At 37.2% G+C, this 26,405-nt stretch overlaps 3 protein-coding genes, 1 non-coding gene and 1 pseudogene across 15 annotated transcripts in view; 3 read left to right on the top strand and 2 right to left on the bottom strand.

Annotated features, from left to right (window-relative positions):
* The window catches only part of LOC126621357 (disease resistance protein RUN1-like), a 142,361-nt gene that overhangs the window by 55,511 nt on the left and 60,445 nt on the right, over positions 1–26,405 (top strand). The gene's annotated exons all lie outside the window — the stretch shown is intronic.
* Positions 8,984–26,405, top strand: part of LOC126621419 (chloride channel protein CLC-e-like) — an 84,915-nt pseudogene continuing 67,493 nt past the window's right edge.
* Positions 9,649–10,685, top strand: LOC126621412 (chloride channel protein CLC-e-like). The gene is given in 4 exon segments (XM_050289927.1): positions 9,649–10,139; positions 10,142–10,249; positions 10,334–10,372; positions 10,375–10,685. Coding segments are annotated over 4 exon segments (507 nt in total). The 5' UTR covers positions 9,649–9,955; the 3' UTR covers positions 10,551–10,685.
* The window catches only part of LOC126621385 (histone deacetylase 19), a 93,013-nt gene continuing 77,717 nt past the window's right edge, over positions 11,110–26,405 (bottom strand). For 2 of the 12 annotated variants that reach the window (XM_050289879.1, XM_050289885.1), the window contains exon 7: positions 11,110–11,327. In XM_050289879.1, the coding sequence (XP_050145836.1) occupies positions 11,241–11,327 (87 nt within the window). In that variant the 3' untranslated portion in view covers positions 11,110–11,240. Of the gene's footprint in view, positions 11,328–11,421; positions 11,500–12,286; positions 12,345–12,425; positions 12,497–26,405 lie in introns of all 12 variants that reach the window. The other 10 variants (XM_050289882.1, XM_050289888.1, XM_050289890.1 and 7 more) reach the window with 10 other exon arrangements.
* Positions 21,978–22,077, bottom strand: LOC126624876 (small nucleolar RNA R71). The gene has a single exon (XR_007624251.1). It is a non-coding gene; the product is annotated as a small nucleolar RNA R71 (small nucleolar RNA).

The following is a 26,405-nucleotide window of genomic DNA, read 5'->3' as shown; positions in this document are numbered from 1 at the left end:
CCTTTACCTACTTTCTCTTTCTCTAAACCCACAATCTCAGAGAAAGCAAAGCTCGTTGCTTTTCCCTTTCTCAGATTCTCCTGTAATTTCTTAAATCTGCATTGCTATATTTGGGGAATCTACATGGCGGGTGCCCAAAAAAGTCAGTCTCTGAGACGCAATGTGAAGAGGATTTGAACTGCCCCTATCATGGTGGCTGCCGTTTCTGAAGCAGCTCCGACCGGCCCACCGCCCATCTTCAAAACCCATCGAGGCCTCATCTCTTACCTTCCAAGAAAGACAATGGCTTCGTTCAGAAGCGACCCAGAGGCCGACAAGTCTTGTTGAAATACATGTCTCCTCCTCCATCTTCTTCCCAGTCGTCTGCCTGGCCTTGATGTCGCTCGGTGCGACGACCGTCAAACCTCCGTCAACAAATTGATGACGACGATGACGAAATCGAAGCTTTGAAGTCCCTGCCAGAGCCACTTCATGAATTCGCTCCGAAGTTTCCTATTGAATCGGCTTCAAAAGCTGCATCATCCAATCTGATGTTTGCAGAGCTTGTTAATTGCTTCTCGAAAATGGTCCTGTCGTAATTAATTCCAGATGCCCAGGTTCAGACTGCTGGAGATTCGGGCGAGCAAAGCGGTGGTTCATCTACGACAACAACAGCGACGACGACGTTCGAAAGCTCGATTCACAAGACTACAATATCAGCAGGCAGAGCTGGCCGTGGATCAAAACCCAAGAAGTAGGCTTTTCCCACTGCGCTTTGAGAGCAAAATACGAATGCAATTGGGTCGGATTCTTTGATGTGAATGAGTTCTTTTACTTCCCGCGCGCTTTCCGTCGTTGCGGAGGAGATTATGGTGTTTCGGGGCTGAGGACGGCGGCGTGGAGCAAGTTTGTCTTTGGGGAAACCCTGGGAATTAACGAGGTGGAGTCTATTGGTTGTGCTCGGTAGCTGTGCTCGGTGGCTGTGCTCGCCTTCTCCTTTTGCCCATCAGCTTTAGCAGCACGTACAGCCCCTCCTCCTCCGTCTCTTACCTCGCAGCTGCCAACAACTTCAAAGACCGCTATCAAACGACTAGGCGGCCGAGAAGCTCTTTCTCAAACTTGAGCTCTAAGTTCGTCTTCCCTCCCTGCAAATTCCACTACCTATCACCCAAATTTATACAAAAAATATATATATATAAAAAAAAAGGGATGGTGGAGCAAAGTAGTGCTATCACCACGTGAAAAAAAAAAAGTGGGGGTGCATCTGGCACCATATGAAAAAAGGATAGTGGGTGCATGATTAAAAAAAAAGGGAAATGAAGGTGGTGGTGTGGGCACCACGTGAAGAAAAAGAAGATAATGATGGAAGCTTGCTGGATGCACGACACAGGAGGAAGAAAGAAAGAAAAAAAAAGAGGGGTGCATCTGGCACCATGTGACAAAAGAAAAAAAGAAAAAAAAAAGTGGTGGGTGCATCCAGCACTGAAAAAAAAAACAAAAAAAAAGGGAAGTGGGGGTGCATCTGGCACCATGAGAAACATATGAAATACATACATATATATATATATATATATATATATATATATATAATGCATTTAGTGAAATAAAGTCCATCTTTTATTTATTTATCTAAAAATTACATAAATTCGCATTCCACATGCCAAAAAAAAATTACAAAAAATGTGCAAACAAACAGGAATGAGCCTTCATTGCTCGCAAGACGCCTCAGTACTCGACGGAACTCCAGAAAGATGAAGCGCCAGAGTTTGATTTTCCGGAGCCTCAACACTTGGTGAAACGCCAGATAACGAAGGCAAAAGTTGCATCGGGAGTAACGCCATAAACCTTTGATGATCACTCCGAGCCCGACTTTCGGACTCCGCCAGCTGGTCAAGCTTCCTCTTCATACTAGTTGAGTAACTAGTTGCGAGCATGTGTAACTCTTTATTCTCGTGCCTAAGCCCTCTAATCTCTTGCCGAAGACTAGCCACCTCAGTCATCAAAGACTCAACCTGACGAGATCGAGCAAGAAGACGTTGGCCCATGTTTGATACTGAGTCTGCACATTGAACGTTGAAGGCCAGAGAATCCTGAACAGCCTGCTCGTCAGACCGCTTGGAAAGCATCCTACTGTCTCTTGGAGTGAGAAGATTTCTAGCAATCACTGTAGCCGTTGTATCATTCCTCATCACAGAGTCCCCAACTGTAAGAGGACCGTTGAAGGATACGAATGACGGTTGCCAAATGTTGCCTGGAGAAGAAATGTCAATATCTTCTCCGATATTCAAGTCAAAACGACGGTCAGATGGGAGAGACATTTCCGAAGGTGTTTAACAAAATGAAGAGGTCGGACAAATTAAAGATCTCAGATGTGCAAAAAGGGAGTTTTTACAAGCAGTAATTCAAGTGAGTTTTCGAACGTAATGCATACCTCTATAAAAACTCAGAAATTGAAGGGGAGCAAACTCAGAAATCGAAGAGGCGTCTGCTCCGAAATCGAAGAGGCGCCTGCTTTCTCCAAAGCTAGGCCTGCTCAGAAACCACAGGCCAATCTCAGAAATTGAAGAGGCGCCAATCCTTTTCAACCTCGTCAGCACCCGTCACACGCAAACTCAGCTTTTCGAAAATAACGGGCAATTTGTCGAAGCGCTGATCTCAGATATCGAAGAGGCACTAGTCCTTTTCAGCCTCGTCAGCACATGTCACATGCACACTAAGCTTTAAGGAAATTACGGGTAATCTGTTGAAGATTTCTCATGAAGTAGGAAGCACGTGAAGCCATACTATTCAATCACCCAATGCCGACACGAGTGAAAGAATAGTACCTCTACAGGTATTAAAGAACTTCCTATAATTGTCCACCTTCACCCTCCATTGCAAGGCAGACATACTCGACTTTTCTTCATCTCTGAGAATGCATTTCCAACGAACCCTCTCGAGTCATTCAGTGTTCCTCATCCCCTAAGATACCTCTGCAAACAAATCTTCAAGAGCAAAAGTATTTCATATCATGAAAATAGAAAGCAAGAGTATCTCATATCATGCATTCTCCATGTCATTTTCCTTGTCTTTGTTCTAACCTTCAGGACAAGGAAAATGAGAGCAATCAGCCAGCACTTGGTATCAATCTTCCGATCTAGAACCGACTGCTTGGAATCCTTTCCTGATTGCTTACATGGTATTGCTTTCGAGTACTCATCTTCCACTGCTAATGTACTTCCAAAGAAGTTGCCACATCCACCCGAAGAACAGATAAGGCAAGCGAAAATGATACCAGCAGCAGAAGGAGTCTGAAATGAAGAACTCGAGAGCTGCCACATCTACTTGGAGAACAAATAAGGCAAGTGAAAATGATACCTTGCAGCATGTGGAGACAATGTGCAGAAGAAACAAGCAGAAAAGAATGCAGCCTGCACAATCAACCTAGCAGAAGGAGTCTGAGTTGAAAACTCGAGAAGCTGCCACATCTGTCTGAAGAACAGATAAGGAAAGTGAAAATGATACATTGAAGCATGTGGAGACATACGTGACAAAGTACAGGCCGATTCATCCGCTACTTCTTCAAAACCAAAAGTATTTCATATCAGGGTCAAAGAGTACTCTAGATTTGAGGGATTTCTTTTGACCCTCAAATTCTTGAGTTGGCTCGCTAAAGCATGGTGAACTACAAGTCTGGTTCAAGATCAAGCATCCACTACCCTTGAAGATCATACCGTTGACCAAACTGCTCAGGTATGAATTGAAAAGATTGAACAAAGAAACAGATCATCAGCTTCACCTCATGCTTGCTTGCCATGTTTCCAAATCTTGAAACTGCTCGTGGTCATGTTTAAATTCAAGAACAAGCCTCAACAGCCCTCGAAGAAACTTTCAGCCCAATTCAAGATCAAGCCTCGACGGCCCTTGAAGAAAGTTCCCGCCCAATTCAAGATCAAGCCTTAACGACCCTTGAAGAAATCTCCAGCCCAATTCAAGATCAAGTCTTGATGGTCCTTGGATCGACATCTACACTAAGGGACTTTAAAACGCATCTCCTACACGTGACAAGCACATGTATACGACGCGCCTTAAAGTGGGGGCAATTGTAGACATTGAAATTTTGGTAAATAAATGTTGACCGATAAATCAAAGTTTCAACGCTCATGTATTACATAAATTTTACACGTAGCGTATGACTCGACGAAAAATTGAAATGAGTAGGAAAAGTCATCAAACAGGACACGTGTCAACACCTGGCAGAAACAACTTATTTCATCTGGAATATTATATTCAAAATTAGGCGTTGGAAAGTTCTATAAATACAAGCCATTTCATTCATTTTGGGGAACCAATTCAAAACCAAAATCATTAGGCAAAATACTTGAAGCTCTGAAACTCCGAAGCTCTCAAGCATCCAGGTTCCCGAAGAATCAAGAAAGCCCTCTTCGTTCTTCGTTCATCGTCTCTTCCAAGATCAAGCCCCGACGGCCCTTGGATCAACAATTATCCACCTTCAAGATCAAGCCCTGACGGCCCTTGAAGAATTTCCACCAATTCAAGATCAAGCCCCGACGGCCCTTGAAGAAAGTGTTCATCGTTCATCAACTGTTCATCCTCAAGGATCAAGCCCCAACGGCCCCTTTGGATCGACAACATCAACGAATCTGTTCATCAACTGTTCATCAAGCTCAAGCCCCAACGACCCCTTAAAGATCCGCTCATCCGCTGTTCATCAAGCTCAAGCCCCGACGGCCCCTGAAGAAAGTGTTCATCGTTCATCATCCGTTCATCCTAAGATCAAGCCCCAACGGCCCTTTGGATCAACAACGTCGACAAATTCACACATCCAACCATCCTTCAAGATCAAGCCCAAAAACCCTTGAAGATCCGTTCATCATTGTTCTTCAAGATCAAGCCCAAAAACCCTTGAAGATCCATTCATCACCGTCATTCAAGATCAAGCCTCAACGGCCCTTGAAGAAACTTTCAGCCGTTCATCCAAGATCAAGCCTCGACGGGCCTTAGATCAATCGCACATCCACAAATACACACCTTATGGAGATCGAATCAGAGGATCAAATTTGAGAGAGATTGTAACCCAAAATCATCAAATACAAAATATTATTTTGTGCACGTTGTTCTTGTCTCTTTCGTTTCAGGAAATTTTCGTGTTCACACCTATGCTTATTAAATAGGATTTGGCTTGTACACTGATGATGTTTGTGATATATATGTGTTTAATTATCTTTTTAATAATGTGATTGATAATTATGATGAATGTTATGACAATTATGGGATTTCATTATTGTTTGATAATTAATTGGATATGATTGCCAACTGAATATCTATTTGAACTTGGCATTACTACCTAGCATGAGATGGAGATGAGTTAGGTACTTTATTAGATTTTTAGTAGAAATAGTAATTAAGGGAATTCCTTGTGTTGTGCTCCATATGACTAGATGTTGGTTGATATGTGGAATCGATAACGTGTATGCATATAATTATGTTTAATGTGTGATGATGAGATTGCACCACGTAGAAATGGTACATGGATGTGGTCCTGCTTAGTATATCCGCGATGAGAGACCATATGTATTCAGGGGTGATCATGCTTGGTATATTCGCGATGGGTGATCACTGCCTGCACGATGAGATTATACCTATAGTTCTGCTTGGTATATCCGCGATAGGGAACCTTACGCATTCTAGAGGTGATGATGATTGGTTGTACTTGGTACATTTTATAGGCGATCATATTTGGTTTGGTTCTGTTGAGTGGTCCGGAACCCGAGGTTGTTGAACTTCGTGGAGTGGCCTAAAATCTCATTAATTGGAGAAGTAGGTTTGGCCTAACTGTGTCACTCTAGCCTTAGTTTGATATATATTTGTGTCAATGGTTTCGAGAGTCTTGTGAATTGAGTTAGAAAAGATGTTGGACGTCTGAGTGACTCCTTCGGGATTTGCTAGGATTCGATTATGATTTCATAAGGTATGAATTTATAAGATATGGAATGATTGTTATTACTTTGATCAAATTAATTAATTAATGCGGCTAAAGAATGGTTTTGTGTTTTGTCGGCTCTTAAATATGATGTGTGTTGTAAATTGCAATATCATGATGAGACACAATGATTTATATGTTGGTGGGAGAGAAATCATGTTTTCATGGGGATTAGTTATGTAGCCTGAGTCCAGTAACTATATGTTGTCAGGTTATAATAAATGATTGAGGAATGCGATGCTTTTCTGCTTGAACTTAGTGGAACAAATGTCTGTTTTTGTGATAAGTTGAACTACAAATGGCTTGATCCCTATTGAGGGTACGTAGGCAGTCTAATGAAGAGGTTAGATGCAGCTATAAAGTATACGAAAAATTATTATGCATCTGGATCTTGAATTATATTTTGTATATTTTTAGGAGGCGGGGTATGTTAGATATACGAGTATTTGGTGACATCACGTGTCAATCCTGGACATATGTCGGGATCGGGGTGTGACACTTATCATGGCCAACAAGCGGCTCATGTCCACGACGGTGTTGTGTTCACGTTTTGTCGGTTTCACATCCTATTTTTCTTTAAGGAGACGATTAATGATTAGCATTCTAAATATGATTATAAACCCTTCAAATAATTTCATTAGTTGGTACAATTAAGGCATTTTGATTGATCCCTTTTGTGATCACCTCATTTTCGCTATTTAATTAGTCCCTGAAACTTCTTGCATTACATGATGTGCATGGAAATGTCTATTAAATAAAATATTGGGGATCTTTGAAGTCGTACTATGTTTTAGATCAAAATCAAAGAAACAGCCTAATAATTGATGTAATTAGTAAACATTGACACATAACATAATGCATTCTTTATTGGAGCTACAACCTTGTCTAGTTTCCGTTTTTTGTAAGTGTATATGTTAGTTTGGCATATGTAGTCGACCACTCTGAATTGAAGTGTGCAACTCCTTTGTGGAAGCTTCTTTTGTTCTCAGTTGTAGCAAATGTCTCAATCACCGAGACGAATTTCTCGAATTTTATCAAGTACATGTTGATTTATGTGCTCGTAACTATTTTTTAGCATGAATAGTTGCATCTTCTTATTTGCAAATGTTAAGAATAGTTGCTCATATGTGCATATACTATAGGTTATGAATACAGACATATCTTGGATTCTAATTGGATATTTCGTGTTACAACATAAATAGTAAAGTTGAACATTTTTCAGTGTACCGAAAATACGATCTGATACACCACATGCCTTTTTCCAATCATGGACTATATTTAATAAGTTACCATTAAAAGATAACTCTTGATTTGGCTAAACTGGTGTAACAGCTAAGGGGAGGCCTGGGCTGCATATGGCGCTTCCCCAACGCCCACTTCCACCGCCATTTATGTTCCCTGGCCTCTCCACCTTCTCCGTCTTCATCACCGCCGGGAAAAACCCTCCTCCTATTCTCTCCCACATCAAACACCCAAACCAGAACAATCAACACCAAAAACAACAAAACGATGACGATGACGAAGGACGAAGTCAGAAATTTAACTAAGAGGGGGCACCTAAATTTGAGCTCCTTTTTTGGACAAATAAAGCTAGTTCATTTACAAATGCTAAAAAAATTAATTTTAAAATGCCTAATCTTATTACTCTATTGTCTAATTTTGTCTTTAATTGTTGACAATCTAATACTCATTTGTACTAAGTAACCAAATACATGCAACTCAACAAGGTTTAAACATTAGTGCGTGAGAAAAATATACAGGACGGAGACGCATTTAAAAACTAAAGGAGGATTTTTACTATTTCAATATAATTAATTGAATAATTTGCAAAGAAAAAAAAGGAATGATTAATTGAATAATGTGTAATGCAAAAAAAAAGGGGCATTTTGATATAGGCGCTTCGTTTTTTAATTTTTTAGACTAAACATACACTCATTTTGAAAATTTGATCAAACATTTTCCTAAAATTTTGGTTATTAATTTCAGTTCCTATTATCCCTATTATCCCTATATTTATGCATTTATTATCCATCTCCTAGGAATTTCGTTTTCTTTTTTTTTCTTTTCCTATTATCCCTATATTTATGCATTTATTATCCATCTCTATGCATTTTTTTATTGTTTGTTATCATATTTACTTTTTTTTGTGAATATAGTAGAATATTTATAAAAAAATTGTCAAATTTTATTATTTAGAAGACCCAACACATAGTAAAGATTTGTTTGATTATATAGCTATGTCTAGTTACCTATAATATGGACACATTTAGTTTTATAGTGGATTTGATTTTTTGTATTTCTTGGTACATTTGGAATGTAAATGTACCAAAAGGGTTATCTGATAGAGACATTTGGTTTTGTGGTACATTTGAGATTTTTTGTTCATTTGGTCTTTTGATATAATAGGAATCTAAACGTACCAACAGGATTACCTGACAATAGGTACATTTGGTTTTATGGTACATTTGAATTTTGGTACATTTGGTTTCTCTGTATATTTGAAATCTAAACGTACCAAAAATGTTACATAACAATGAGTACATTTGGTATTATGGTACATTTGAATTTTTGGTACATTTGATTTCTTGGTACATTTGAAATCTAAACGTACCAAAAGTCGACACTTTTGTTCTCAAATGTACCATAAGTTTTAAGTATATTTTTTATATATCTATACATGAAAAAAATATGTATTGAAGACTTTTTATTGATACAATTTTAATAGAAAGAGTATTTTTTTTTAAATACTGATAATAAGGAAATGAGGAAATAGTTAATTAATTTTTATTTTATTTTATTAAACAAATGTCATTTAATGCGCAGAAGGGGATTGAGGAAATTAAATTCCTATATTATAGGCAATTAGTTGCTAAGCTACCTTATGCCTCTATATAAATACATTTAAATTAATGACACGGAAATTAAATAAATAGAAAATTATTGAGGTGGCAATTGATTGAAACACCTTAATCAAATCTTTAAAAGGGATGAATGTTTAATCTAACAACTATAGAAAATATGTAGGGTATTCTAATTTTTCAAAAAAAAAATGAGATGAGAGGGGGCATGTGCCCCCACTCCGTCCATGACAAAGCAGAAGAACAAGAAGAAGGGGAAGATGAAAACAGAGTACAAGGCCGTGGCCGAGGGAACTGGACGATAGTGCTGTCGTTGAGCTTGGTGGGTCTGCTCACCGGAATCAGCGTCGTCCTCTTCAACTACTCTGTATGTTTGATTTTTATCCATTACTCAATTGTCCATTTTTGCTTTTCTTGCTTGCTTGTTTGCAAAGTTTTGAGCTTTTATTTGAAATTTTACACAAATTGTAAATGTTAATGAGATTAGGATGTGTGTTGTCCACCTGTCTGGCTTGAGTCCTGCAACATGTGAGGGGCGCGTGAGGTTATGAAAAACTGTACCACATCAGAAAGTTAAGGAACCTTCCATTAACTTATAAGGGGTCGGGCTACACCCCCATTTCCAATTTGGGTCGGAACCTCAGGTTCCGTCACTCATTACCCATTTTTTCTTTGCTTTTTTCTTGCTTGCTTATACATAATGTTTTGAGCTTTTTCAGAGACTTTGACATGAATGGGAAGGTTCATGAGATACGTGACGTGTTCTGGGGTGGGATGCGGCAACGGGGAGCTTCGTGGCTGAGAAAGGAGTACATGGGAGATACGTAGAAGCAGGTGATTCTGGTTCCAGCTTCTGGGGGTTTGTGTAGAAGTCTAATATCTTGCAGTAACCAAGAGATTTAGAGAGAGAGAGAGAATGAATATGAGAAGAATGATTCTCATTAACTTCCACAATGCACCATACAAAAGGATATAGACATATAAATAACTGTCACCAATTTTACATAACAGTCTTATCTACCAATTACTTAACCACTATGGTAAGCACTAATCTGGTGCCTTGAGTGCACTGTGATATGGTGATCCTCTATTACCCTTAACAGTTTGATTGTTGCCATAATAAACTTGTTTTGAGATGCTCTTGAGGATGGTTCACAAGATAACAATGGCAATGATCAAGGAGGAGAAAAAAGGAGAGAATTTATTTGTGAAAATGGGAATGCCTATTTTGGTTTTTGATGGTTTCAAGGAAGCATCGTGTCCTTTTGTCAAGGCAATTGCTGCTTGTGTCACACTTGGGACTGGGAACTCGATAGGTCCCGAGGTTCTAGCGTTGAGATTGGAACTTCTATAGCCAAGGGTATTGGTGCTGTGTTTGATAAAAATTCACAGAGAAGGCTCTCTCATGTGGCTGCTGAAATTGCTTCTGGTTGGTATTCAGTTTTGTGTATATCTATGCTGCCATTATCAATACATGTATGCCCTCATTGTAATTGTTGTTCTGTTTTGACAGGGTTTAATGCTGCTGTTTCCGGTTGTTTCTTTCCCCGTAGAGTCCATCACCACCTAATTCCTCATCCATTTCACTTGTGAATACCACTTCTATGGTCATACTTAGTGCGGTGATAGCTTCTGTAGTTTCAGAAGCTGGTCTTTGTTCTGAACCAGCCTTTAAGTTCCCATACTATGACTTCCGCTCACCTGCTGGTACACTATCAATTATCTGTTGATTCTTCAAAATGGTTCTTTTATTTTAAATAATTTCCGCAATTGACTATGGCATCAGTACGTAATCTCGGGGTATTTACTTGCTCCTGGTAATGTGATTTGCCTTTACTGAATATGGTTTCTGAATTTTCCCATTATTTGGTAGTTGATTTACATTGCATATTCCAAATGGGTAATTTCATATATGATTGTGTTACAACACTAGTTTATTCACTCTACTGGGACGAATTTTTCAGGCATACCTTTAGTATATGTAGAGGTTGATGTTCAAGTCATTGTCTATTGCTGGGTGTCCTATGTGGCTTGGTTTCGTTAACCTTATCAAAGTGCACATCATACGTGTTGGTATTTGTTGACAATCTTCACAAGACCGTTGGCCTACCAATTTTTTTTTTCCCTATCGTGGGTGGCTTGGCTATTGGGCTGATGGCATTGGCATATCCTGAAATTCTTTATCGGGGTTTCGAGAATGTTCACATTTTGCTGGAATCTCGACCATTTGAGAAAGGTCTCTCAGCTGATCAGTTTCTTCAGTTGGTAGTGGTCAAGATAGGTGCAACCTTATTACTGGTGCAGCAACAGGAATGGCTACTGCTCAAATAAATTACCAACTTCACAGATCGATGGACAGTAAGTTTGAATGACTTTGCTTGTGATCAAGTCACCCTAAATAAATTTGATCGTGATAACGTTTATATCTGGTCCGCAGGCTTATTCATAGTGTCTTGTTCAACTTTCACAGTTGGTTCATCCACTGATCCAGATCCCATATCCAAAGCCTGCAAATATCAATGTCAGAGAGAAAACTATTAGTGGGAGGGTTTTCTTATGAAATAGGAACCTGATTCTAATGGACTTATGTGTTAATTTCACATTTGCGCCTGTTGTTATCTCATCTACTGCTCGATCATAGCCTGAGCTTCTAGCGTTCTCCGAGGTCCCTTTCTGGATCTCCAGTGCGCCACAACAACCAGAATTAGATAACGTTGAGGCAAATAAACATAACAAATAGGTTATCATCCATGTTTATGTAAGTTTTAAAATGCGGCACAGCAAAGGAAATGAGCACATCGTAAGAAAGTAATGCAACGTGCAGGATATAAACATATAATCATAAACAGCAGTAGATACCATAGCTGGAAACATTATATTCTCATAAGAAAGAAGGGGAACATTACCAATCACCAATGTAGGCTTCACGTAACAATAAACAAGAGACAGGATAACATAGGGGAGCAACGGAACACTATGAAGAGACAAGCTTCCTCTTTATTTATGATTTGGATGGTTTGAATAGATTCTAGTCAAATCCAGGTTTTAGTAAGTTTACGGTTGGAGCCGTCAAGAATGGTGCAGATTGAGTTGGTTCATTGCATCATCTAAATGAATGAAACAGTAAACTCCAGAGGGACTATTTAACTTGTGTACATAGGAGATTTTGTTTTTCCTGTAACTTTCATCTTTTAGCCTTTCGTCAATATGTTTTTGTTTTTTGGCCATGAACAAACAATATAACCACTTGTCCATTATCAGACAATGAGCACAGTTTTACTATACATGAAATTTAAGGCAGTAGTGTTTAAGAATATAGCCGACCCCACTTAGTGGGAAAAGGCTTCGTTGTTGTTGTAGTGTTTAAGAATAGACAAATTAATTGGCAGCCAAATACAGTGAATTATAGTCTAAATGATTCCACACCCAAAAAAAAGTTGAGCTCGAGAGATGATTTGTGACGTACCGGATCTCTAACTTCAGGTTCAATGATCTCTTTCTTTACTCTGCTTGGTAAAGGCTTACTGTATAAACCATAAATCAGTAAATTGCAAAGACGAAAGTGCTAGATAATGAGACCAAATTAGGAGAATAAATTGAAGTACCGTTCATCATCAACCTCCATATCAGAATCTGGATCCCACCTCACGTCTGGGTCATCCTGTTCCTCATTCTCCTGAAAGAATTTCACAAAGAATAATATTAAAACATTGAATACAAGCCCATATAACAACGTTAAATATTGAGTACAAATAACAACTGAAATTAGATAGATTTGAACTAGCAAACAACATTCTTTATATCATAAACTTAGACATTAATTAAAACTTGATTTACAAGTTTCAAAAAATAAAAGTGATTTGTTTATGGATGAATACCAGAAGCAGGTCTCCAGGCTACATTGCCAACATTGGAGTAATTATTTGCAGGTTGAAAAATATTGGATAAATCAAACATAACATTGCTTGGTAGCACTGCTGGAAGAGGGCGTCCCTCCCTAAACTGCTCCATCAAAGATAATGTGGCATGATGGGTAGTCAATCTATCAATCTAGACTCAATTTAATAGTATATATTTATGGATGTTTGTATGTCAATTGGCCAGCAAAAGATTACTCCCAATTACAAATAAAATTTTATATCTACAAAATATCTATTGCATGTGTAAGTTTTTATATCAAAATACGAACACATCATGCAAAGAATGAACATCGAGGAGCAAAGCATCTCGCAGAAAAATATGCTTGATTGAGCCTGTTATGTTCAGCAATTCAAGCTAATGAGAAAGTGCATTCATATAATCAATATTTAACATAATATGCCCCTGGTTATCATTTTATACAGAAATTCCTTCAACAAAACAAGTATACAGCTTCAATAACCTATTTGTCGAAATGATCATGACCCAAGAACATTTCCCCTTTATGCGATAATCCTAACTATTCCATAGTCATCTTATGCTGCAGGCTTTCACTACGACACAATTATAATGTAATAAACAATCCTTGATCAATCCTTGGGTCATATAACACATTTCTAAAGTCTGCTTACCACCTCAGGTCGAACGGATACACCAGAAGGTAAATTAATGACCTGATAACATAACTCTCTCAACCTCACTAACAGTAATACAAATTATTCATCTACTTATTTTCTACCATTTGAACATCAATTCCGCATTTATACTAGCACGAAATAAAAATCTCAGCTTAGATAAGAGAATTAAGACATCCCGAGCTCACATTTACCACTTCAACTCCAATTAGTCTAAAAATTCAAAATCAATCTGATTCGGAACACAAATATAATCATACACACACATCCAATTATACATATATACACAAGCATATACATATGTATAGAGAGAGAGTACCTGCGCAAGGACCTGTTTGGGTGACCAGAGCCCTGGAAGAAAGCGACGGCTTCATTGCCACTAATCCGGCCATCGCGGTCCAAATCGGCCCGTCGCAAATACGCATCGAAGAGATCCACATGCGCCAATTGGTTCTGCGTCGACGCCATCGCCACCGTCGGATTGCGATTCGCGGAAGATCAGACCATGGAATCAATCGAGAGCGCCTCGCTCTCAGGCTGCCGTAAGCATGAGGAGCGCCGAAAGAATCAGAAAACCACGAATTCGGAGGATCAGGATTTGGTTACCCTTCTTCTCCGATTCGGAGGAAAATCAGAAGACGACGGAGACACTGAGAGATGCCAATAGTTTGAGGTAGAAAAACGATCGTCGTTAATCGATTTTTCGTTTTGATATTTTGTGACAAAATGGTTCTGTATTTGTTGTGATATTTCAAAATTGCCACTGGTCCTCATGAGCCCTGCCCATTAGGTACTACCACAACAAATACAACTTAGAAATTAGAGTTGGTTAGCAAGTTTATGTTTTCGATTTGTCAACTTGTACAAAGTGGGGAAACAAAAATGTTAACACATACAGAAAGGTACTAATTAATGCGAGATTGAAAAGGAAGCTACAATGTAGAAATCAGAGCGATTTGTTTGTCGAATATTCGACATGTGATATTGTCAGACTATAAGCTGCAGCTGCACATTTAAACATCGTTCTATAAATCCGTCTCAAGAGGAAACTTAATTGATAAACTATACACACTCATATAGATTAACTACTCTTATCATGGCCAACAAGTAGCTCATGTCCACGACTTTGTCGTGTTCGCGTTTCGTCAAGTTCACGTCCTCTTCTTCTTTAACGAGACGATTAATGATTAGTGTTCTAAAATGTGATTATAAACCCTTTAAATAACTTCATTAGTTGGTACAATTAAGGCATTTTGATTGATCTCTTTTGTGATTACCTCATTTTTGCTATTTGATTAGTCCTTGAAACTTGTTGTATTACATGATGTACATGGAAAGATCTATTAATTAAAACATTAGGGATGTTTGAAGTTGTACTAAGTTTCGGATCAAAACCATAGAATTGGCCAAAACCACAAAGCTAACCTTAATAATTGATGTAATAAGAAAACATGGACACTTAATGTAATGCATTCTTAATTCGAGCTACAACCTTGTCTAGTTTCTATTTTTTTGTTACTGCATATGTTGGTTTGGCATATGTCGTTTGCCATTTTGCATTGAAGTGTGTAGCTCCATTGTGGGAGCTTCTTTTGTTCCCAATTGTAGCAAATGTCTCAATCACCGAGACGAATTTCTCAAATTTTATCAAGTACATGTCAATTTATGTGCTCCTAACTATTTTTAGTATGAATAGTTGCACCTTCTTATTTGCAAGTGCTAAGACCAGTTCCTCATATGTGCGTAAATTGTAAGTTATGTATATGGACATAACTTGGATTCTAATTGGGAATTTGATGTGACAACATAGATATTAAAGTTGAGCATTATTCCTGTGGTATGTATCGCTCAAATTTCAACGTCCTTCCAATTACATTTGGTAAGAAAAATTTCCTGTGCAAAATGTGTATTCTCCATTCAAGGAACAGAATCTCTATTTATTTTATCAATGACATATTGCCACTCAGTTTCACAAATATGAGAAATTTTTCAGTGCGTTGAAAGTACGGCTGATATACCAAATATCATAATATAAGTGATTGAATTTTTTTTTTCAAATATCGAATCATTTGTATTATGGCACGATATAATGGACCATGTTTCTGAAACATCATTGTACACATAAATGGACTATATTTAATAAGTTACTATTAAAATAACTCTTGATTTGGTTAATATGAAAAGAAAAGGAAATTAGAGTAATTATTTTATATTAATATGAATTGTTAATATTTTGTCCGACATTTATCCATTTGTTGGTTGTGATTGGACTGAACAGTTGGCTCAACTGGTGTAGCAGTTAATGGGAGGCATGGACTGCATATAGCCAGCGACAGAGCCAGAAATCTGCATGGATGGGAGCATCCTTAAATAATAAAGTCACAAATTAAAAAGTTCAAGAATGTATCAAACAAAACACTCATATATTAATTCATAAGGTTTTTCATACAATATTTTACGATATCCATCAATGCGTTTTTATGTTTTGTAAGCATTATATGACAATCTCATTACCAATACCATCAAATATCTCTCTATAAAAATAACAATGTTATCATTCATTCGTTGATCTTCCATATAATTTCACAATTGATCTTCATAAATTTCATGGCCGAAAATGTCCTTTCAACGATGGAAGTAGCAGATGAACGAGTTAATACCAATGCCACAAACAACTGAAAGAGTACATTTTTAAAAAAAACTGAGTGGGGGCATCCGCCCCCTCCGAGCCCAAAGCGGCTCTGTCCATGCATATGGGGCTTCCCCAACACCCACTTTCACCGCCATTTATGTCCCCTGGCTTCTCCCTCCTCCCCCTCCGTCTTCACCACCGTCGGGAAAAACCCTCCTGCCATCAAACACCCAAACCAGAACAATCAACACCAAAAATTATTCCCCAACGCCCACTTTCAGATTTTGATAATAATGTCTCAGGGCTCTCAACCTAGCCCGGGCACATAAGATTCCGAGATCCACGTGGCTGCCTTAGACCGCCACGTGCCACACTCGGCAAGTCTTCCAATCGATGCTCGATTGCTGAAAAGGAGAAATTTTTCATTGTGACACGAACATGAGTGGTACACCACATGTTTTTATGTAAGTGATGAATTTTTTTATTTTTTAAGCTATTAACTTTTTAACACAAATATCTCACTATTTGTATAGTGACACGTACCACCTTATGTGACAGTCACACTGAAAAATTTCTCGTTGAAAAGCGCTCGGAGTTGGTTCTGCCTGAACAACTCACCAAATCTAAATACAATTGATGGACATAGGAACATGTACAGAGTTATTGGAAGAGAGACCGTCAAAATTGGGGGTTTCCTTTTGCCATTTTGCCTTGTAATTTAGAGTTACTGGTTTTACTACAACACTGTACGGGTTATCGTTTGTTACATTACTCCTTTTGTTAATGAAATATGAAAATTCTTACAAGTACAAGAAATGCTAAGATACATGAAATGCTACTGCTCAAATAAATTACCAACTTCACAAATCGATGGATAGTTAAGTTTGAATTACTCAGCTTGTGATCAAGTCACCCTAATCCAGCAGTAGATACCAGAGCTGGAAACATTATATTCTCATAAGAAAGAAATGGAACATTATTAATTACCAATGTAGGCTTCTTGTAACATTATACAAGAAACAGGATAACAGAGAGGAGCAACGAAACACTATGAAGAGATAAGCTTCCTCTTTATATATGATTTGGATGGTTTGAAATTGATTCTAGTCAAATCCAGGTTTTAGTAAGTTTACGGTTGGAGCCATCAAGAATGGTGCATATTGAATTGGTTCATCTTAACTTGTGTACATTTGAATTAGTTCAAATGATTCCACACCCAAAAAAAAAGTTGAGTTCCAGAGATGATTTGTGACATACCGGATTTTTAACCTCATGTTCAACGATCCCTTTCTTCACTCTGTTTGGTAAGGGCTTATTGTATAAACCATAAATCAGTAAATTGCAAGGACGAAAGTGCTAGATAATGGGAGCAAATTAGGAGAATAAATTGAAGTGCCGCACATCATCAACCTCCATATAAGAATCTAGATCCCATCTCCCATCTGGGTCAACTTGTTCTTCATTCTCCTGAAAGAATTTCACAAAGAATAATATTAAAACATTGAATACAAGCCAATAAAACTACGTTAAATATTGAGTACATAACAATTGAAATTAGATTGATATGAACTAGCAAGCTACATTCTTAAACATAGATTAAGAAAAAGTCAGAATGGAACCTTGCCGCTATTTAGATACACAACTTTTCCTTTTGGATAGTCACTATGGGTGCGTTTGTTGCACCAGACTATTTTGGACTGGACTAGCTTCAGGGACTAAGCTAGACCGGCTTAGATTAGACTAAACCACACTGACTTAGTGAAACGTTTGGTGCAGTGTCGGACTAAAAAGCTGAACAATAATAAATATATTTTTAATTCATATTTTATTAATATTATATATTATTTAATACATATTTAGTAATATTTTATTACTACCACTATCATTTTTTTCATTCCCCATTCCTGATTCTTTTCTGCTAATCTCCCCATTTCTTTCCAAGTTTGCTCCGTCCGTCTCCCTCTGTTTCTTCCTCTTTCTTCTTCGCCCCTCTCTCTCTCTCTCTTCATCTCCATCTTTTTCTTCCTACTTCTCTTTGCTCAAGTCCCTCTTTTCCTCCTAATTTTTCTGGGACCCAATTGGCAAATCAGAATCCATTCAGAGTCTGGGTCATCTGGGTATTCATGGGTCTGCTTCTCCAGTGTCAATAGCAAAGGTTTGCGATCAGGGAGTATGGACTAGGTCGAGTGTGAGCAGAGCTGCTGAGCATTTCAGATGCACAGCGATTTTGTATTTTTTTTTCTTTTCACTTTTTTGTTCTGAATTTTGGATTTGGATCTAGTTTTGAAAATGGAAATATTGCAGAAATTTTTGCCTTTTGTTTCCAATTTTGTGGGATTTGCGTTTGAAAATGGTAGATGATAGGGGCTAAGCAGGGTAGAGTTTGTATATGGGACCTGGGTTCCACATCTTGCGAGTAACAAGTTGATGGGAGGGCGAAGCGAGGAGGAACGAAGTAGGAGGAGTTGGGCTTAGAAGTCCGGTAGATTTCGGGGGGTCTCACTAAGACCCCCTAGCGAACTACTTAGTCCCGTTTAGTCGGGGCGAGTGTCATTAAAACTATTGTCCCAATTTGTATCAAACACGGGACTAGACTCCCACTTAGTCTAGTCTAGTTTAATGAATGCTAGTGAGTGCAAACAAGTATTCACCAGTTATGCAGCAAGAACTATCATATTCAGGGAGGAAGTGGAAAACATAGGAATGTCAAAATGTAAGCTTGATCGCAAATATATGGAAGAAAAAGACAGAAATTCGGGTATTCTGCTCAGGAACAATGTGGCTTTGGAGTAAATGCGGCCACTAGTTAGCTCGTTATGTTATAAGAAATCTTGAGAACAAGAAGTTCTCTATTACAAGTTACTAATTTAGACATAAGCCAGAAGAAAAGCTCATGCACTTTAGCTGTATCATGTCAAATCAGAACATCGAACAGTAACTTGCCATGATAAGTATAACAAATCAATGCGGAAGAAATAATTTCAGTCAGATGATTATTATGTTGTGATGAATATAGAAGATGGAAAAACGAATTAGTTCTGAGAAAATGATTAGTTGCAGAAACATACCTCCGGAAGCTCAATATCAGGAGGTCTTTCCTGAAATTGGACACTGGGTGCATGCTGAAGCCTGGAAAATTATCTTCTCATTGATTGCAAATAAGATTACAGATGAAGGTATTTATACATATCTCATCACACATATGATTGACAGCTCACTACAACAAATCCTAACCGTCTCAATAACAAACAATAACAGACTATAGAAGTATTTACAAATTGACACTTCTAAGTTTTATCTTTTACACTATGGTCCTTAATAGTTTTCAATAAGCTTGGACCGTATTTCTTCTAGTAACACATGAGGATTCTTATTTTCCATATTACTGTGGCATTTTGTCCTCAATTTCTGCTCCAAGTGCTACTCCTGTCTGTATCAAAAACAAAAGAATTTCATAAAGACTCAAGACTATACAAAAATTAGATGCACCAAATACAAATGATGTGAAGCTATGCATGTCACGTTTACAACAATGTATTACAGAGTAGACATCTACCAGGCACTATAGTCATATTATGCGTCGTTTAAATGAGTGAAACAGTAAACTCAGAGGACTATTTAACTTGTGTACATGAGAGATTTTTTTTCCTGAACAACTACCAAGGTTACCCTATTCTTAATATGTTTTAGTATTTATTTTGGTGAAATTTTGATATTTTGCTATATATTCTCAATGTAGGACATGCAACTTCTTGAAAGAAAAAAAAAGTGATCAAACGAATGAATTTTGGAGTAATTTCAATTGGAGAATGTTTATGAGTCTCTCAACTTGTTTGTATCAAAGTTTCAGATTTTTCTACCGAAAGGTTAATTTATAGCGATAAAATAAAGGTCCAATGTGCAATACAGTTAAAGTGACGTTTTTTGGCTTATTTGAACTTTTCGGTGTTCAAGATGATCTATTTTGGGTTCAGCCCCTTCTGGAGACATGTTCAGAATGTCTTAATCTTTAAAATAAGCTATCATGGGCCTGTTTTGCAGCTGAATAGGGTCAAGTACGTGGCAGATCAGATTGAAGGCAGTTTCTTCTTTTTTTTTTTTTTTTTTTTTTTTTTTTCTTTTTTTGTCAAACGATAGTTTCTCCTTTGTTGACTAGGAGATTGTAGAAAGAATTTATATTGTAGTAGTGTAAATAAAGCCCTTTGGCAAGCCCTAGTTTAGTTTTTTTTTTTTTTTTTGTTTAAATGTGATTTTTGAGATTGGAATTTGGCCAAAACTTAGAGATTTCAAACTTTTACATTCAAGGTGTTTTCAACCTTTTTCTATTTCAATAAAAATTCTTTTGATTTTAATTGTGAACATGCATAACTAATTTTTTTTGCTAGGGTGAAGTCAGGAGCCTTAACTTGAATATGTAGTCTTTTACCTAATTACTTATGATATTATGCATGCATACTTTGAATTATTAATCATTGTGTTTAAACTGTCTTTATGTATTCTTAGTGATTCGGGACCATTATGATGTTTAGATAAGTAATTTGATGCAATTCGGTCGGAATAGCATCGAAGGATTGAGTGTTGCTTCTTGTGGTTAATAATTGTCATTTCAATTAGGTTGAATATCACGTCTTAGGGGTTACATGGTTTTTCAAAATGTTTTCACAAAACTTAATGAGTTTTGCAGGTTCATATTTGATATGAATATCACAGACGGATTACATGTTAGATATATGTTCTTATTTGAATATCACGAGGAAAATATGAATTAGAAAACCTAACATTCAAATTGCATGTGTAGTTCATAAGTAATTAGTAAAACTACACAAGATTGTTAAGGTGATGGTGGAACCCTAGTGTTTTTACAATTCCAAAAACAATTTTCTTTTTCCTTTTCTTTGTAGTACAAACGATATATTTTACACTAAGGGGAGGGGAGTTAGGCTAAGTCACATAATGGGCAACCTAATTTGGTATTGAATTTGTCATCTACGAGATTCGAACCTAAGACTTCTCACTTACAAGTGAAGAGGAATACCACCATACCGTAGTATTGAGTGGCTTCTTTTCATTTTCTTTAATATTGCAGATTTTTCTAAATTTTTTAATTAAATTTGTGTTTGTTAATTTAGGTCATAAATCAATCTTTCCAAGACTTTGTTTTTAACCAATTAATTGAGATTTGATTTAATACGAATTGTTTTAATAATCTTTGTGGAGAACGACCTTGCTAGAGCCATCTATACTACGATTACCTTGCTTCTCTTGTAAGTATTTTAGGTGTTTTTAACCCTTTTGCATGTATGGATCCAGAAATTGATGCCGCGGTCGAAGATTGTGTAACATATTTCGTTTTAATCATGTTCTTAGTTAAATGCTGTAAATAATTTTTATTTTTAATTTATTAATTTTAGTTTTTCGTTTATGCAGATTTCAGCAAAACTGTTTGCAGAAATCTTTGCATGGTCAACACCTGTTCACAAGGATAGTAGCGTGCACAATTTGATCCAGAACCTGAACGAACAGTTAGACAGAGGCGTAGAGCGCAAAAACTGCAATGGGACCCTCGCCGCAGGGTACATTTTTGCAGAATTTGTTTATTGAGATTCTGGACAGTGAAGACACTTTGGCACCTCGCGCCACTGAGATACCAAGCTACATTTCTTATCCAGAAGTTGAGGAAGGGTCTACATTTGAGATAAGGCATCATATGTTGGATATTCTACCTACTTTTCACGGTTTATCTATTAACGATCCTAACTTGCATCTCATGGAGTTTTTGATGGGATGCAAGAATATCTTGGTGAAAGGATTTTGAACCGAATTAATCAAAGTTTGACTTTTTCCCTACACTCTGAAAGACGGGGCAAGGAGATGGCTCCTCACACTACCATCCAGAAATATTACTTCTTGGACCCAACTTAGTGAAGCATTCTTAAGCAAGTATTATCTAGAATCCAAGACGCTTGACATGCATACTCAGATTTTATCATTTGCTTAGAAACCAAATGAAGCAATTCATGATGCATGGGAATGGTACAAGGATTTGCTCATAAAATGTCCCCACTCAGGCATTAATGGTGATACTCAAATGCAACTATTCTACAGAGGGCTCAATTTGACAACTAAGGCATATTTAGATAAAAATGCTCAATAAAGCGTATCAATTATTTGAGAAAATGGCAACAGAGTCACAGCAATGGGCAGTTGATTTACCAGACCAGGGGCGTTTTTGAGATGTCAAGTTGATCTCCACATGTATCAAGCTCAAATAGAAAAGAAGGAGAGAAATATTGAAAACTTTGATGCAAAATTTGACTTGTTTCTGCAGAGAATGACTGGACGAGTACTGCAGCTTGTTGTCTAGCAGCCTATACCAGCAAGTTGTGCCATTTGCAACTTGCCCACACATGATACTATGGGCTGCCCACACAAGGATGCGTATCCCGACTTTGTAGTAGAGCATGCTAATGCATTCAACAATTATTTGAGACCAAGGAATGATCCTTATTCAAATTTTTATAATCTAGGTTGGAGAGATCACTAGAATTTTAAGTGGGCTGGTGATCAACAACCCAAACCAAAATTCCATCAACAGGTACAGTAGCATGTCGCATCAACAAAGATCTCTGGAAATTTCACTTAAAAAATTATCAGAGAGTATCCGAACAAAGTTTGATCAAACCGGTCATGATATTCAGAATATTCATTCAACATTGAAGAACTTGGAGCATCAAATTGGGCAGATAGCGTTGCAGCGTTCAGACAGAGAACCTAGAAAATTTAGCAGCCAAACTGTTCTGAATCCAAAAGGAAATGCTGATTGTAATGCAGTGAGAATTTTTATGTTCTGAAAAAAGTTACGACAACAGAGATGTAGAAATTGAAGAGGATAGTGATGGCAATTTGCAGACAACACCTACCCAGCCACTGTCCAAATCTGGAATTTCTGCACAATATGTGCAGCCAGTAGACAGATTTGAGAATTCTGCAGAAATTGCTGCACAACCTACTGCAGAACGCGTGTATGTGCCTCCGATGCCATATCCCGAAAGATTGAAGCCTAAAGCTAAGGATAAACAATTAATGGACTTCATGAAGACATTGGCTAAAGTTCAAATCAATTTACAGTTGATTGATACAACGTCATAATATTAACAATTATTCTCTCTGCAACTACATGTTTTTGCATGATCTGAAAACTAGAAGTCATGGATATCGCTTCTTCTTCTTCATCCGCTGTTTCTCCTTCTGCTGATGATCCAAAAAAGTACGATGTGTTTATTAGTATCAGAGGTAAGGACATCTGCCGTCCTTTTACTAGCCATCTTCACGCTGCCTTACCTTAGAAGGAAAAAATCGAAACTAACCACCCAAGACTTAATGCCTAAAATGTGCAATTAATTGTATCAAGAAAAATTTCATAATATCAATGGTTTGTTATTTTTATTATTTTTTTAATTTTCATTAAGTCTAGCAAAACATAAGTTCGAGTTCATCCAAAAACCAAGCTGAGCCAACCTACCAAAATCTAGATTTCGGTTTACAAACTAGCTGAGTAGAGTTGAGTTTTAAGCTTGAAAAATCATTTGATCAAGGTGCTCAAACTTGATTTAGATGATATTGTTCGCAGACAATTGTACTTTCGATATCGTTTCTTCCATGATCTTTGTCTCTTGAACAAATTGTAACCACAGCGATGATTCTCTTGGGATCTTAATGGACATGTAGTCATTGTACATGCATTTTGTAACATATTTAGGAAACTGTGAAAACAAAATACAATTCTAAGGACAATATTTGTGTACTCACTAGTGAGTACTCACCTCTTGATTTTTCCAATGATAAATTAACACATGTTTTATTGTTTTAAAATATAATGTACATTTTCTTGGGCGTTAAAAAACAAAGAACATGTATCGATTGGATGAATACATAAAATACTCACTGATGAGTACCTAAGTATTACCCCAGTTATTTTTTTACTGATACCTTAGTTTAGTTATTGCATTCGCTATATTTATTCCATAAACATGAATTACATACCCAGCCAACTCCTAACTTACACTGGCAGCCTCCCCCTTGATCTCTCTTCCTTCACTTTACTCTTCTTATTGGGTCGATGACTATAGAAATCAAGTCTACTAAATGGGAAGGACCTTGCTTTTCAAAATTAGACTCTGACCAAAACCGGTTTGGAGGTGGGCTTTCCCTATTTCAAGGTTTCGAGCTCGTTGATTTAAAAATTCAGATGCTTTAGATAGTTTTATCCTCAATTACGCCTGTTATTGTCACTCTTGACATCTTAAACTAATAATACATCAGTAAGTGCATCACTTAGATGCTACACTGACATGCCCGGTGTTGGTTAGTCATTGTCGAGATTAAATTGCTTTGAATGCTCCATTGATCAAAGATGAAATCAATAGATGGAGCAACAAGTTAAATTTGTACATAAAGCGCGTAAGGCCGGAAAGGGCGCCTATTGGCTATTGTGTGCTTGCCACTACCGTGCACCGGAGACTCGTGACTTGTGAATTATGTGGGCAACTGCTCTCTCCCCTCTTGCTTCCCAATTTCTACCTCTCTCCGTCTTAATTTGTTTAATTGGATCCTCTTCTTAATTGCAACTTAATAATTCTCATTCATCTCCAATATCTCATTCTCTTTCTTTGATATATTATCAAGCACTCGCTTCTTTTCTTTATGGAAAATATCCAGAAATAGGACAATTTCTTAATCTTGGGATAGAAATAAGACATTTTGAATATGCACATAGCATGCACACGCCATGCACAACAATCGGACAAAAGTATGATTTTTCCTATACCTTGAAATGACTAAATTGTCCTCACATATAAATGGGTTATTCAGAAATTTCAACCCTCATTTCTCATTTTGTAGAGAGAGAAACAGAGAGAAGAGAGAGAAGATCTATCTTGCTTAATTCCAGTTCAAGGAATCCTAACCCACCCATCTTCTTCTTCCAAGAGCTTTCTCTCTCTCTCTCTCTCTCTCTCTCTCTCTCTCTCTCTCTCTATATATATATATATATATATATATATATATATTTCGAATATGCACAAAAGCTCTCTCTCTACCCATCTTCGTCGATTTTTACCTTTTCATTTTCGAATATGCACAAGAGCTCTCTCTCTACCCATCTTCGTCGATTTTTACCTTTTCATTTTGTAGGTTTTATGAACTGGGTTTGCTTAACTTTGTTTTTTGATTGATGGATTTTTGGAGTTGAAGTGATTGGTTTGGTGTTTCTTGGAGGAGGCCCAAATCCTTCAATTTTGATTTTTGATTTTTTATCATTTCTTTGATTTATATGTGGGTTTTCGTTTCTTCTGTCTTCTCCCTTCCTCTGCTCCCTCTCTCTATCCAAATTTACAAGCGCTAAAATAGGGTTTGACTTTTGCTGCAATTAAATGAAAAAACGTATTAAAGGTCGTTGCATTTTGGAGAAGAGATAAATTTGAGGAAAAAGAGAGAAATCAGAGTGGAAAGAAGGAAGAGAGAAGGATATGGACAAAATTGTTTCGCGTACTCGTTCACTTTCTTCATATTAAGCTCGGTCATACATTGTATGTACAAGACATGCCCATGTTATGCCCACAGATCTGAGCTCAACTGAAAAACCCATAGCTGACAGCTCTCTCTTCGAAATCAGAAAAATGACGCAATCAGGTAAATGGCCATAAACTTTATATGAAGAATCAAAGATTCATTAATTTGAATTTGGCATCAAATTTGATTAGATTCAAATATTTCAATGATTTTGAAAATTGCAGTTTGAATGGGCACGAAAGAACCCAACTGAATCAAAGGAATTTTTTTTCACGAATTCGTTCGCTTTTTTCATATTTGCAAGGCCTGCCTCTAAATCAAAGGAAAAAGTGGTAAACTACGTTAATGCGAAGAGTATCAAAGATGTAAATACGCACCATATAATATACACTATATGCACATAATATGTACAGTACATGCACATGATATGCACAAAACGGGAGAAACTTTAACAACATATTGGTATAGTGGATACAATTAAAACATAATTGTTACATATATAAGGTTACAGTGATAGTTTGAAAAGTCTTGTTACATATATCAACCACATTTTAACCGTGCAAGTGGAAAACATGATACTCGTTATCGTTATTTCATGGACACACATGACCCTAAATGTCCTCTAAGCTTTTTCTTAATTTTGTTTTCTTCGAGGCCAACTAGGTGGTGGTCATACTCGCTAAATTCCTAGGGCACAACATACATGCATCATAACTAGTGAACATTTCTGCTTCTCATATTAAGATGTTGCCATGCACACCATATGCACACCACATGCACATTACAAAAAAAAAATTCACAAACTTCTGCAATTGAACAATTGAACCAAA

The sequence above is a fragment of the Malus sylvestris genome, chromosome 5 (assembly GCF_916048215.2).
Source record: "Malus sylvestris chromosome 5, drMalSylv7.2, whole genome shotgun sequence".
In the NCBI taxonomy this organism is placed as follows: domain Eukaryota; kingdom Viridiplantae; phylum Streptophyta; class Magnoliopsida; order Rosales; family Rosaceae; genus Malus; species Malus sylvestris.
This window is presented reverse-complemented; position numbering and strand designations above follow the sequence as displayed.